Source organism: Elgaria multicarinata, chromosome 11 (assembly GCF_023053635.1).
Source record: "Elgaria multicarinata webbii isolate HBS135686 ecotype San Diego chromosome 11, rElgMul1.1.pri, whole genome shotgun sequence".
Taxonomy (NCBI): domain Eukaryota; kingdom Metazoa; phylum Chordata; class Lepidosauria; order Squamata; family Anguidae; genus Elgaria; species Elgaria multicarinata.
This window is the reverse complement of record NC_086181.1, coordinates 25,635,642-25,650,230: the sequence shown is the minus strand read 5'-3', so window position 1 is coordinate 25,650,230 and position 14,589 is coordinate 25,635,642. Positions and strand designations below refer to the sequence as shown.

At 39.1% G+C, this 14,589-nt stretch overlaps 1 protein-coding gene across 1 annotated transcript; it reads right to left on the bottom strand.

Moving 5' to 3' along the window:
* Positions 1 to 3,152: 3,152 nt before the first annotated feature.
* LOC134405565 (vomeronasal type-2 receptor 116-like) lies at positions 3,153 to 11,970 on the bottom strand. Its single transcript, XM_063136810.1, has 7 exons — positions 11,813 to 11,970; positions 11,068 to 11,359; positions 9,627 to 10,309; positions 9,449 to 9,500; positions 8,233 to 8,460; positions 6,891 to 7,017; positions 3,153 to 4,054 (listed from the first exon to the last, which is right to left on the bottom strand). Exons 1-7 carry the CDS (start codon positions 11,968 to 11,970, stop codon positions 3,153 to 3,155), a joined length of 2,442 nt encoding a protein of 813 aa, XP_062992880.1.
* Between the last annotated feature and the right edge of the window lie 2,619 nt (positions 11,971 to 14,589).

Here is a 14,589-nt window from a genome sequence, read left to right as displayed (position 1 = left end):
CCCAGAATGAAAATCTCAGGAGGTCACAATCTTCCAGGTATACTAGGAGAAGTTGGAAAGCAGACTTGATATTGCATTTCCCCATCAATGTCCCTCTTCTGCAGTGCTGTACTATATGGATTTATTTATTTATTTATTTATTTATTTATTTATTTATTACATTATAAATAAATAATAATAATAATAATAATAAGAAGAAGAAGCTCTCTGGGCGGTTTACTTTTGGTACTGTCAAAAGAGGCACAGTGCATTGTGCACAGCTCTGGCACGATGGAATCATTAACAGATCCCCCTCATGGATGAGACAAGATATGGATCAGCCGATATTCACCTGGTGTCCTTTGGGGAAATATACCCAATGGGGACACCCTCAGGAGAGGCAAACAGAGGCAAGCAAATGGTCCCGCAACACAGCCAGCCCTGATCACAGCCAGCCCTGGTCAATTTTCTCAGAAACTACTGCTTCCATTCTGGAAACGGAGTCCTGATTCTTTGCAAAATTGGGAGCCCTGGTGACCTGAAAGGGAATTTGAAAACCTGAGGAGAAACCATTGAATAGGAAGATGGCATTGTCCCTGCGAGGAGAGTCACGCAAAAGTGATGCCAATTCAATCAATTTAATTGGACTGGGGCCCTTTTGGAGGAGGACCTGCAGTTGGCAGCTTAGGTACAGATTGGTTGACTTTGGGACTCTTTGCCCCTGTAATCTGGGGGCACCCTGAGATTGAATGGGGACCATCACAGAGGGAACATTTATGGCTATATTTGCATGGGTTTCTGGCACAGGCTCCTTGGGAGCCTTCGCCAGAAACTCATGCAAGTGGATGAAGGCCTAAACAATTTGTGACCAGGATATCTGACAGAGCTCCTTCTCTCATCAGAAGGCATGCTCCTGGTGGTTCCACACAAACCTGTCTTCCAATTGGAGTCCACCAGGGGAAGAGCATTCAGTGTTGTGGCCCCCTCCTATGGAATTCCCTGCCTCTAGAGGTCAGTCAGACATCAACTTTGTATTCCTTCTGGTGGCTCCTGAAAATGTCATTGTTCCAGGATGCCTTCCCTTGATGACCAGCAACCCGTTTTATTGCACTTCTGTTTCTTTTAAAATTTTATTTTGTGTTTTTATTCTGTTTTTGTTCTTTTATTTGATTTGTCCACTGCTCCAAAATTCTTGAATGTGGAGCCTTGTATAAATATTGAAAATAAATAAATAGGGATTTGCCTAGCCCTTCCCCCACAATTCACCACAGAGACTGACGCAGGAGCTCCAAATGGGCCCTGATTCGGTTTGGGGCATTTCAGGACTGGGGCAACTGGATTTGGTTCTCAAATGAGGTTTGGACCTCCCAGAAGCACTTTGGTTGTTGTAAGTTTCCAGGCATAAGTTAAGCAGCTGCCACGCTTACCAGGACTCCATTGGACACCCCACATGCCTAAGAACCCAGAACTGCTGTCCCCACTGTCCGCACAATTTACTTTAGCTGTGCATCCTCAATTAGAGCTGCCATTTTAAATGAACATGGGGATCAGTAGTTTTCCTAGATCAGTGGCAACAAATGGCACTTGATGGCCACTGTAGTTTGTAATTTTAGTTCTAGGAAAATCCCAGAGCCCCATCTTCTTTTAAAATGGCAGCTCTTTTGAGGATGTGCAGCTAAGGTAAGTCCCTTAGGTGGTGGGGCTGCAGTTCTGGGCATGAGTCAGGAGGGAGGGAGGGGGAGGGAGAGACAGCAGCCTCATCTACACCAAGCACGTTATTGCACTACAAAAGTGGTATGAAAGTGGTTTAATTTTTTTTCACTGTGTATATTTATTGTTTTATACTGTATGTTTTTTATCTGTATGCCACCCTGAGATCTTAGTGATATAGGACAGGATATAAATATTTTAAATAAATAAATACATAAATATATAAAAGGCAGGAGCCACACTATTGCTTTATAGCAGTATTGAAGTGCATTGACAACTGTTGGGGCCCATTGACATATACCATATACCACTTTCGTACCTGTATATCCTGCTTGGTGTGGCTCCTGCCTATTATATACCACTTTCATAGTGCAATGTCCTGCATGGTGTGGATGAGGCTAGAGATGGTGACAAAGGATAGGGCAAGTGATCAGTCCAATAGACTCCTGGCCTGTCTACACCAGGTGGGGACAGCAGCTCACCACTGCCCTGAATGAGGCTGAAGCACCCAATAGAAGTTCAGAGTCTCTCCAATCCACTTTGGTATCATACTAGATACCCAATCTAGTATGATTCAGCTACTTTCAGTCTAATACTTCTAAACACCAGGTCATAATGTCTGTCTACCTCAAGCAGGTCTATCTAGTATATCCTCAACAGTCCTCTCACTGCTTTAACAGTTATTTTCTGGATATGTTCATAGCAGGAGCACTGCTCTGAGACCTATTGATACCAGTTGCTGTGGAAAATTCATAGTGAGGTCAGATTTTACTCTCTATCAATGGAGGGGGTCACATATGGTGTTTTCTTTGTGTTCAAAAGCTACACACCATTATTTGCAGCTGGAGAGCATTTGTTCCAGCAACACGTGGCATCATTTCTGGCAATGTAGAACAACAAAACACACTGATACTTTCCATTCATAGGGGTTATATTAGCTCATTTTGAAAAAAAAGACATGCCCACCAAACTACTTCTTTAGGTAGACAACTCTTTATTGACATCTTGTAAACAGTAGCAATATAGATTCAACAACGCCAAAAGAAGATAATCAAGATATTACACATATTAGTTGCAATACTCCATACAACATAGGAAAAGAAACCAGGCACATTGCCAAGGCAGTTGCTAACATTTGAATTCAAAGGGTCACATGCTAACATGCACATGTTCAGAAGAAGAATTTTGAGTTTTCTTCTGAAATGCAACAGAAGAATCCTAAATTCTTCTGAATTCTTTATTTTTACAGCATCTTAAGACATTCATGAAGAGCACCTCCAAGTGAATCTAAGTGGCTAAGGAAGAGGATTTTCCTATTTTCATAAGGGTTTTAACAGAAGGAAAACTTGATTGAATTCTCAAAAAAAAGGGAAAATATGGAGATCTGCAGGGAAGATGTGAGTGCAATGTTTTGATATGTAGAAACAGACTGAAAATAATACTGAAGGACTGAAACACATTCTTTAGTTTTTTCTTATTATTAACTGTGCCTTGCTGTTCAGCTCAGGCCTCAACAGAATAATGTAACATTTGGGTGAAAATATGCAAACCAGCAATCCAGCACTGGAAGCTAAGATGGAGAAGATCTCTACAGCTACCATGTATTTACCTTTGGTACTTAGGTAGGATGGAACAAAAGATAACCAAACACTACAGAAGACCAACATGCTGAAAGTGATGAACTTGGCCTCATTGAAACTGCCAGGTAACTTCCTGGAGAGGAAGGCCACAGTGAAACTGATAATTGCCAGGAAGCCCATGTAGCTCAAGGCACTGTAAAACATTGTCACAGAGCCCTCATTACATTGCAATACAATTTCTTCAGCCACGGAGTGGATGACAGCATCTGGGAATGGGGGAGAGGTTCCCAGCCACACAATACAGATACATGCTTGGATAAAGGAGCAGGAAAGAACTATAGAGAAGGCTAGCTCTTTCCCCAACCACTTCCTCATCCTGGAACCTGGCTTGGTGGCCATGAAAGCCAGAACTACCATGATGGTTTTTGCCAGTACAGAAGAGACAGCCACAGAGAAGATGATGGCAAAGGCAATTTGTCGTAAGAAACATGTCATCTTTTGAGGTTCGCCAATGAATAAGAATGTGCAAAGGAAGCAGAGCAGGAGGGAGATGAGGAGTATGTAGGTGAGGATCCAGTTGTTGGCTTTGACTATAGGAGTGTTGTGGTGCTTCATAAATATTCCCAGCACCAGAACTGTAGTCAAGGAAAAGAAAAGAGCAAATAAGGCTAAACTGAGCCCTAGAGGTTCTTCATAAGACAAGAAGGTTACAGTCCTTGGAATGCAGAAATCCCGATTCTTGCTTGGATAGTCTTGGTCTGAGCATTTCTTACAGTCATTCATATCTGTAATATTAAAGAAACATGAGGTGTTCAGCTCAAAAACAAACATTCCATAATTCACAACATGATGTCACCTGTATTTTTCACATAAAGAAATAGAGTCCATACAGATCAGTAGACACAGTCACTGCTAATACTATGAAATGTGTTGGGGATCTAAAGCAGAATTGTTTGCTTTAAGCACAAGGATCTGGTAATTCATCTGAGATCAACCAGGCAGGCTAAATCTGACTGAAGTTCCATGAATATGAAGGTGTTGTGAGGAGTCTTGATATTGTTTCCTATGCATAACATCCCGTGGTTTCAACATTTCAAGTGTGTGTGTGTGTGTGTGTGTGTGATGGGAAATCCCACCCTTTCCTTTTAGAACCCAGTGTCTGTGGGGGAGTCTATGTCAATGATTCCACAGCCAGCATCATGAAGGTGCATGTTAGGTGAATATGTGGTCAGTCGTTCATTGGTGTAGGATGCAGCTGTCTGCATGAGAAACCATCCAATCAGCAAACATACATATTCATCATGGTTTTGTTACCCTCTCTGTTATTATTCTGTGTCTGCAAGTGGCTTTTCATCATGATCTCTAGGGCTGTGCACCACCCGAAATTCAAATCCCAAACCCTAAGTAGATTGGGGTTATTCACACCTCTCTAAAAGAGATCTGAGGTGGTTCAGGGGAGGTCTGAATCGATCCAAGGACTTTTTTCAAGGACTATACATGGTAATTTACAAAAATACATTAATCTCCATTATTTTTAAAGGTAAAGACATGAAATTTGGCACCATAATAACACGTACGTAGAGCTTAAGATATGCCAAGTGTGAAGCACATTGGTTCTACCCTTGATTTTTAGGATTTTTAAAAATGTTTGACATTTTAAAAGTATTATTTTTAAATACGCTGTCATTTTTAAATGTAAAGACAAGTAACTTGGAAACTTGGTAGCACCTGTGTACGGTTTTAGGCATGCCAAGAGTGAAGCACGTTTGTTCATTCCTTGATTTTAAGGATTATTTTTTTTAAAGAAATAAATCCTCAACCATTCCTCTCTCCATTTACAAAAATGCATTAATCTCTGTCATTTTTAAAGCTAAAAAGAGGAAACTTATCACCATGATGGCTTCTAAATATGGATTTAGGCATGCCAAGTTTGAAGCACATTGGTTCTTTCCCTGATGTTTAGGATTTTTTAAAAAATTGACATTTTAAAAATATTTTTTTTTAATTCACTGTCATTTTTAAAAGTAAAGACATGTAACTTGGCAACATAATAGAACCTATGTAGGGTTTTAGGCATGCCAAGTTTGAAGCACATTGGTTCATCCCATGATTTGTAGCATTTTTTAAAAAAGATTTCTCCTCAATCATTCCTCTTGCCATATTGCTTCGAGCCAGGTAATCTGTGTGAGTATTGCAGGGAGCCTTTCCCTGCTTCTTATCTGAATGGGAAGGACCAGATGATTTAAATTCAAAAGACTCAAGTAGGGGACATTTCCACTTCCAAACACACAGAGATTAGGCAAGGAACAGTGTGTGCTCATTCTGAGATAAGACACCTTCTGAAATTGCTCTTTGCAAATGGCTGCTATGTTCCCTCGATAAACCACATATTTAAAAATTCCTTGCAACAAAACCACTTAACATATATGTATGAAAATATAAACACATGAGTAGGACAATGCCATCTGTTACTTCAACAACTTTCATGTTTCTATCTTTAAAAAAATGTTAAAGACATTTATTTCTCCCAATGCAAGGCTTTGGGCGGGGGGAATCAAATTTTAAAAAATTACTTGTGACTAAACCACTGAACATATATGTATGAAAATATACACATATGAGTAGGTCCATGACATCTGTTAGTTCATCAAGTTTCATGTTTCTATCTTAATAAAAAAATATAGGTATTTATTATTTCTCCCAATGCAAGTCTATGGGAAAAATCATCAGAATGATTCAGAGGTCTGAATCTCTCTTCAGATCCAGGTCCAAGGTTGATCGAGGAGGTCCAAATTGATCCAAGGTGGATCAGACCTGGGGTCCCAGGTGGATCGGGGGATCTTTGCACTGCCCTTTAGATCTCATTAGCCATTGGTGTTTCTAAGGGCTCATCTACACCATGCAGGATATTGCACTATGAAAGTGGTATGAAAGCGGTATATAAAAGGCAGGAGCCACACCAAGCAGGATATAATGGTATGAAAGCAGTATATGGTATATGTCAATGGGCCCCAACAGTTGTCAGTGCACTTTAATACCACTATAAAGCAGTAGTGTGGCTCCTGCCTTTTAGATACTGCTTTCATACCACTTTCATAGTGGAATATCCTGCTTGGTGTAGATGAGCCCTATGTGAACAATATTAAGAACAGCTGCATGAGATGAAGTGTATTGATATTGTAAAAGCACATTGCAAATGCTAAATCCCAAGCTCACATAGGTATGGGTGATAGCTGCTGGTGTTGAAGGGAATGGCATTGCAATATTATGAATTTCGCTTCTATCAAGAAATTGACAAAAAATAACAACAAAGATTAAGAATCCCAGTGAGTAGGAGGAGTTGCTAAGTAAAATTTTGATAGGTAATTTTTCTTTTTAGATTTGTTTGATTTTTTTTTGTTTATTACATAAATATCCCTACTGTTATCAGCTTAAAAAAAACCCATGGCAGCGTACATGGTCCTCTTCCTCTCCATTTTATCATCACAACAACCCTGTGAGCAACCCTTTTGAAATACTGAAGAATGGTCACCTCAACCCATGCATAACTTTATCTTCACGTTCATATACATTACAGCCATGCTCTGGTATAATTCTGTACACTTAATGTATATTTCCTACCATCCTGGTTTGAAATCTTCCCATCTGGACATAGGATGCAATCATAGCAGCAGTATGGCTCCCCCTCCTTCACTCTCTTGCTAGAACCAGGGTGGCAACTCTCAGTACATACAGAAAGTGGTCGTGTCTAAACCATGAATGAAAGAGCAGAATAAAAATTTGAGAATAATGACAACTGTGGAAATCTTACATTTCTCAGTTCCAGCTGTATCTTGCAAAAGTGAACTAGCATTTCAGCAATGCATGAACATCTGTTACAGACAATTTCTACTTTCCATTACTGTTCAGGGAAAGCCTACTTTTTTAGTGCTTTTGGGGAGGACCATGAAATATAAATAAAATAAATTACTAGTTATGATATACCATATTCTCTGAAAGCTGCATTTCATTGCTCTGTATCTCATACTGTCTCAGAAGAATGTATATACACCTAATGTATATTTTTTACCCTCCTGATTTTAAAATCTTCCCTTCTGGACAAGGGATGCAATCATAGCAGCAATACGACTTCCCTTTTTTCACTTTCTTGCTAGAACTAGGACGGCAACTCTAAGTCCATATAGAAAGTGGTTGTGTCTAATTCATGAATGAAAAAGGAGAATCAAAATATGAGAGTAATGAGCTTTAAAACCTTCATTTTTTCTCAGGTATATCTGTGTGTTGCAAAAATGACACAACATTTCAGAAAGGGGTGAGTACTGTTAAACTACAAGCTGTTTCTACTTTTCTTTATTTAGGGGAGATTGCCCACCCTGTTTTTATAATTTGGAAAGTATAAAATAAATTATAGGTTATTGTACACAATATTCTCCTACAGCTTGAAATATTTACAAAGCTAAAGCTTGCTGATCAATGTAAAAGCTCTCAGTGTTCCAGAAGCATTTTAAATCAAGCTCAGATATGACAGAAAGGTTGTGGACACAAGAAATATATTGAATGATTGAGAAAGGAAACTGTGGCCTCATTTACTCCAAGGAGGATATTCCCCTATGAAAGCGGTATGAAAGCAGTATATAAAAGGCATGAAACACACTATTGCTTTATAGTGGTATTGTAGTGCACTGTAGCTGGAAAGATCGGGAGCCTATGTGACAAGCTGCAATGTGTCTCTATAAATGCTGATGGGACAAAATGCATGATATGACACCACCACAATCAATATTGTCCTGCATTTCTGTGTCATTTCTTTGCTCAGTACAGGAAGAAGGAAAAAATTAAAACAAAACAGAAGGGACATAATGTCAGATCTCTGTTTAACTAGATCTTATCACTAGATGCAGGGAGCAGACATAAGAGTGGGTGTGAAACATTTATAGAACAACAGCTAACAATTGGTTCCTACCTGGTTAAACCAGCTGTGCCATGTGATGGCATCCTCATCAATGGTGAGTGTGTGATCTAGAGAGGCCTGAAGATCCATCATTCCTACTTTCACACGGAGAAAAGATTCATTGGAGAAAAATTTCAAATTATTAACATCCAATCCAGCTACTACCTCCCCTTTCTCATTGAAGAAAATCTTATTCTGAGCGCTGTTGTTAAATGAGACAACTCTAAGAAACTGATGGAGCTAGATTGAAAATGGAAATGCAAGAGTTTAGAAAAGACTGCACTTTGATGTATAAGACTAAGGTCTAACAGCAGGAGTAGAATGATATCAGAGTTGCTCTACAGTTAGGAAACAGTTGATACAATAAATATTAAATTATGTGTTAATGATTACATTTATTTCCCTCTTTTTTAAACTTCCAAGGAAACAAATTGGCTTCAATATTTTTCTTTCTCTTTCTGATTCCCTTCAAAACTGTTAGATGTAATCAACATCAAGTGTGAAAGAAATTCAGCCTGTCATAAGAGAGGAGTGCAGCAGAAAACCAGGGAGTTAATCAGTTAAAGTCATGTTTGTATTATATGTTGTTGTTGTTGTTGTTTTGATGGGTTAGTATCTCTTTAACTGAAGAGTCTATGAGTGTTCCATAATTCAATTCTCAGGCGTACTTCCTGGTTCTAACTGCTCTATCTCTCACTAACTGATGACAGTTAGTGAGAAGACTCCAAGAGGTCTTGATAATAGCTTATCTCTCCACTCCTAGTCGATCTGTTAATATTTCATATTTGTTCAAATATTAATCTAATTCATATATTTGTTCTCTACTACTAAAGATTTGTCTCTAGCTTTGCTCTTCAAGAACACACAATTTAAGAATTCTGCAAACCATGTTACTTGACTTCACCTAAGTGGCAGTGAGTGGCCCAAAGTCACCCAGTGAATTCCATGGCCAAATTAAGGCAAGAACCTTGAACTCCGAAGTCTATAAGCTTTACACCACACTGGCTCTCAGCTGTAACAGGAAGGGAAGCAGCCAAATTATAATAGTGTACACTGTTCCTAGAGTAGATTTACACGTTACAAGAGGAAAGCAGAGCAGCTTCATTGAAATGGCGACCATCATCCAAGTAGATGAAAGTTTGTCAATACAATTTGACGCAGAGATAGAGGACCAGTGTGTTTGTGAAAAACATGGTGCTCTCTGACATGAGGAATCAGAGAACATTACCTGCCACCACTGCTCATTCTGAAGCTTCTGACTTTGAGTATCACTCATTGTCCTACGTTTGAATTTTGATGAGAGCATGGCATGTAGAGCATGGGCCACAGCATAGACAGCATTGTAAATACTGTAGCTTTGGCCTGTCATGCTCATTTCAAAAAAAGACCCAGGAAGATTCTCCAACTTTTCCTGCCCAGTGCAAATCTTAGCTTCCAAACCATCCTCTGCTGTATCTGGGAATATGCAGTCAAAAGATTGTTGCCAAAAGTCTCTGATAAAGCCATCTCCTTTTGCACTGGAAGGGTTTCTGCTCTCCTCAAATGACTTGAATTCTGGTAGGTCATTGGTGTGTATCCTGAAGGAGAGAGCACCATTAAATATTTTGGTATCCAAGTCCCTTTGAGTAACAAATGAACTGAATTCAATCTGGGCTGTTGTTATCCATACTTTGCCTTTAATTTTGTTTTTCCTCTGATAAACTAGCGCAACATATGGCAACCATCTAAACAGTGCAAAAGAATTCGATTCTCCATGGGCCACCACTACATTGACTTTCTTATCCAGCAGTTTATCATATATTTTTGCCCCCTGTTCCATCATGCTTCGGAGTTCAGTGTTACAACTATATTTGGCGATTCTTTCTATGAAGGCAAAACAGACACCTTTCTGGGTAAACATTGGAGACACTGTTTGAACAAATCTTTCTCCATTGTCATTATCCAAAACAACAAGTCCAATCCATGTCCACCTGAAATGCAGGAGCAAGGAGAGGATTCCCTCATTCTGAAGCGCCTCCTGAGGAACCATCTGGTAGAAGGGAAGTCCTGGAGTCTTATCATTCATGACCGGAGCAGGGCTATATATGACCTAAGGAGAGATTTCAGAAGTGGTCATAAGGTTATATTAATTTATCCAGCACTTACAATAATTCAAAAAGATGCACAAACATTATGTCAGCAATTCTCAGAACAACTCTACAAGGCATTGGTTCCTCAGGATGTATTAAACTACCATTCCTATCATACCCAGCCATGAGGTAGCACACTATATTAGAGAAGTCTGTCACTCTCATTGGGCTATCCTAAGTATTTAGTTACTCATTTCTTTGTTTGTAGTGTTTGCATCCTTTTTCCCCTCTAAATACTACAAATAGATAGCTAACAACGCAGCATTTCTTAGAACAACTCAGCAAGATGTTGATGTCATTCTTAATTGCTTCCATACTATAATCAAGTTTTATATAATCTGGTGTTCTCAAAAATGTTAGACTACAATTCCCAGCATCCTCAGCCAGGAGATAGTGATCAGAGTTCTATTCCAACATATCTCAGGCACACCATTGTTGTGAAGGTTGGTATTTTTTAGTGTTTTTAGTTAGTCAGTTCTTTATGAATGAATATGCATACTATCTTTCATTTAAATAGTACACAAGATGACTAACAACAACAACAATGCAATAAAATACCAAAAAAATATTACTTACAAAATCAAAATTAAAATACCTCTAATTACAACACATCAGCTTGTGGGACAATCAGTGATATAAATAAAAATGTCTTTTCATCCTGGGAGAAGGTAACTGTTTATTCCCATATTCCCCATACATTCAAGCAAACATCTCCTACCTGTAGAATCTTATAGCTATCCAAGATATTTGCTATATGAAGAGAGATTTCAGTGTCCAATCCTCCAATAACTGCAACTAGATTATTCTGGGTGTCACACATGTAGTTGGGGACCAATCTGTCAAGCAATGATAGAAGTAGCATGGTTGCATGATAGGTTCTCCTTGGATTGTCATAGCTGTCATAGATGCGGATGCCCAAAGTGAGATTAGGTAATATTTGAGGGTTTTCATTGATCTCTTTTACTGCAAATGCAAAGGCCAGGAGAAGCTGGTAATTCTTAGGCACTATGCTAGAACGAGAGTCAACACTTGAGTCACAGAATGTTAGTCAAAATTTATAGCACAAAAACACACAAAATATACATTTAGACTTAGCTACAACAAAATTGTTATGAATTAGCATGGGCTTTCTCCCCGGTAAGTGGATATGTAGGACTGCACACAGATATGTGTAGTTTGGAGGGGGGGGGGATCATGTTTATGAGAGAAAGTTGCATATGAAAATAAATATGTTTTTTCATGCTATTAAATGTGCAGACTGGTGTGGCAGTTGGATGGACTTAACTCATGATCAAAACCATGCAAAACTGGTACTGGCTAGGGAGTATTGTATTCATCCCTTTTTAAAAGCAAGTGTGTATAACATTGCAGTCTCAGCCACAGTTTGGGGCAGCATCTCTAGGACAGATCATCCCAGAGACCTAAAACATGGAAACAATAACAAAGAATAATCCAATCCTTACACAAGGTCTTCAGGCAAGTCTGGTGGGGGTTCTTCAGTGAAGGATGTTGGACTTGACATGAAACCACCATAACTAACAATGCCACCAATAATGAAGTCTCCTGATTGATGATACCTGTGAAGTGGAGAGTGAAGACCATGGATACTGCATTTCCCCATATGAGCCTGGCAAACCATATGATAGAACAGTGACAGCAACAAGACCACAAAAACCACCATCCTCCATACAATAGCCAATCTTCCCTCTACACACAGATATTCCTGTTTTCTTCAACAACACTAGTATAATTTAATCGATCTCTAATGGAAACTGACTTCTTAAATATTAGTATAATCATGTAATACAATGTAAAACATCCAACATTACAGTACTGAAACTTGCTTGTTCATAGTCTCTTCCCTATATCTACTTGGTCCTAGGTAAATTTATGACATCCTTCACAGTCTTGTTATTTCTACCAGTGGCCACTGGAACTACAAGGGAGTTTCATGAAACAGCAGGATTAATGACCATCTTTTGGATAATTAAAGTAGAAGATAATTAACACTTCGAAGCTATAAATTCCCTGATGAATTGCTCAAGGAAAAAAAACATGTTTCTTACATGTGAACTTGGGACGCTTTGACTTGGAATGCCTGTGTGAAAGAACAGAGGTTGTACTGCTTATTAGAGGAAGGGAGAAAATGTATTTTAACTCAGGAAGCCTAGGCCTTTCATACTCAAGGCATTTAGTGTGTTCTTGTCATTTCCTACTCAAAGTTGGTTATGAATTCGTTTGACAATATTGTCCCCTCCACCCCAGTTTCAAATCTGTGATCAATGAGCATTTTGGCAAATATTTTTCAGAGCTGAAAAGATCCAGTAACAGTGAAAGAAAATGCTTTTTCATTAGTGTGTTTGCACTACTCTGTTATACCACAGTGCCACCTAGAGGTAATGTAAGAGAAAAACAGGGGAAGAATCCAGGCACTATTTTGTGTAGTGCCTGGATCTCACTAATGTGACAGATCCAAAAGCAGCTTCAGGCAATTAAGAGTCAATTAGGAGAGTATTTCTGAAGATGAAAACCAAAAACAGACCATCAGAAGGGCGGAGAAAGCTGGGCCAGGGAAGGAAGGAAGAAAGCAAAGAATGAAATCTAGAATTTTAGAGAAAAGAGAGAGCAAGAGTGGTTAGAACTAGAAAGCTGATTGAGAGAAAGGGATGAATTTCAGCATGTTATTGCTTTGATTGAGGAATTGGATAAAATCAGGACAAAAACAAAAGTACAGAAAAAGGGGGTCAGAAAGGCAAAGAAAGCTAGGGAAGGAAGGAAGGCAGGAAGGAAGGAAGGAAGGAAGGGACAAAGGAAGGAAGGGGGAAAAAGATCAAAGGCTACACAGCATCATTTGTTCCAGAAACAAAAGGCATAATTTCTGGCAACATGCAACAACAACATTCCTTTCCAGTCACAGAAGTTATGTTAGCTCACTTTGAAAAAAGTCATGGCCATCAAACTACTTTCTTAGTTAGACATCTCTTTAAAAGTGAAATCATGCAAATAGTATCAATATAGATCCATGAACAGGGAAAGAAAGTACTCAAAATATTACATGTATTATTTGTAATACTTCATACAACATAAGAAGATAAACCAAACTCATTGCCAAGGCAGATAAGAGAGAACAGTGTTTATTGCTATCATTTGGATTCAAAGGGTCACATGCTAACATGCACATGTTCTGAAGAAGAACTTTGAGTTTTCTTGTGAAATGCAACAGAACTATCCAAAATTCTTCTGAATTCTTTATTTTTAAAGCACCTTAAAACCATAATGAATAGTACCTGCACAGGTGAACTCAGTGGCAAAAAGCACCTTTTATCAGCTTAGGTTGATATATCAGCTACACCCTTATCTGGACAGAGATAGCGTAGCTTCAGTTACCCATGCTCTGATAACCTCTTGTTTGGATTACTGTAATGCGTTATACGTGGGGCTGCCTTTGAAAATGGTCTGGAAACTTCAGCTGGTACAAAACAGGGCACCCCGTTTACTAACAGGGACTGGCCGGCGAGATCACATTACGCCAGTCCTTTTACAATTTCATTGGCTGCCAGTCCAGGTCCGGGCCCAATTCAAAGTGCTGGTATTGATATTCAAACCATAAACGGTTTGGGGCCAGGTTATTTGAAGGAACGCCTCCTCCCATATGTACCTGCCCAGACCTCAGGATCATCTACAGGGTCCTTCTCCGTAAGCCCCTGCCAAAGGAAGTGAGGCAGGTGGCTACTAGGAGGAGGGCTTTCTCCACTGTGGCACCCTGGCTGTGGAATGAGCTCCCCAGGGAGGTCCGCCTGGCGCCTACACTGCACTCTTTTCATTGCCAGCTGTAGACCTTTTTATTTTCTCAGTATTTTAACACTTAATTTTAACTTCAATTTCAATTTTACAGTTCTAACTCTGTATTTTAATCTTATATCAATTTTGCTGTGTGGTTTTATCCTGGTTGTGCTTTTTATATTGTATTTTGTATTTGTGTTTTTAAACTGTTGGTTGTTTTATTATGGTTTTAATTTTTGTGAACCGTCCAGAGAGCTTCGGCTATTGGGCAGTATAAAAATGTAATAAATAAATAAATAAATAATACCTGCAAGTGTACCTAGGGGGCTAATGAGGGTTCCCCCTTCTTTTCCTAAAGGGTTTAACAGAAGGAAATCATAAAAAAGAGGGGAGATATGGAGACCTGCAGGGAAGATGTGAGTTCCATCTTGTGATGTGAAACACTGAAATGCATTCT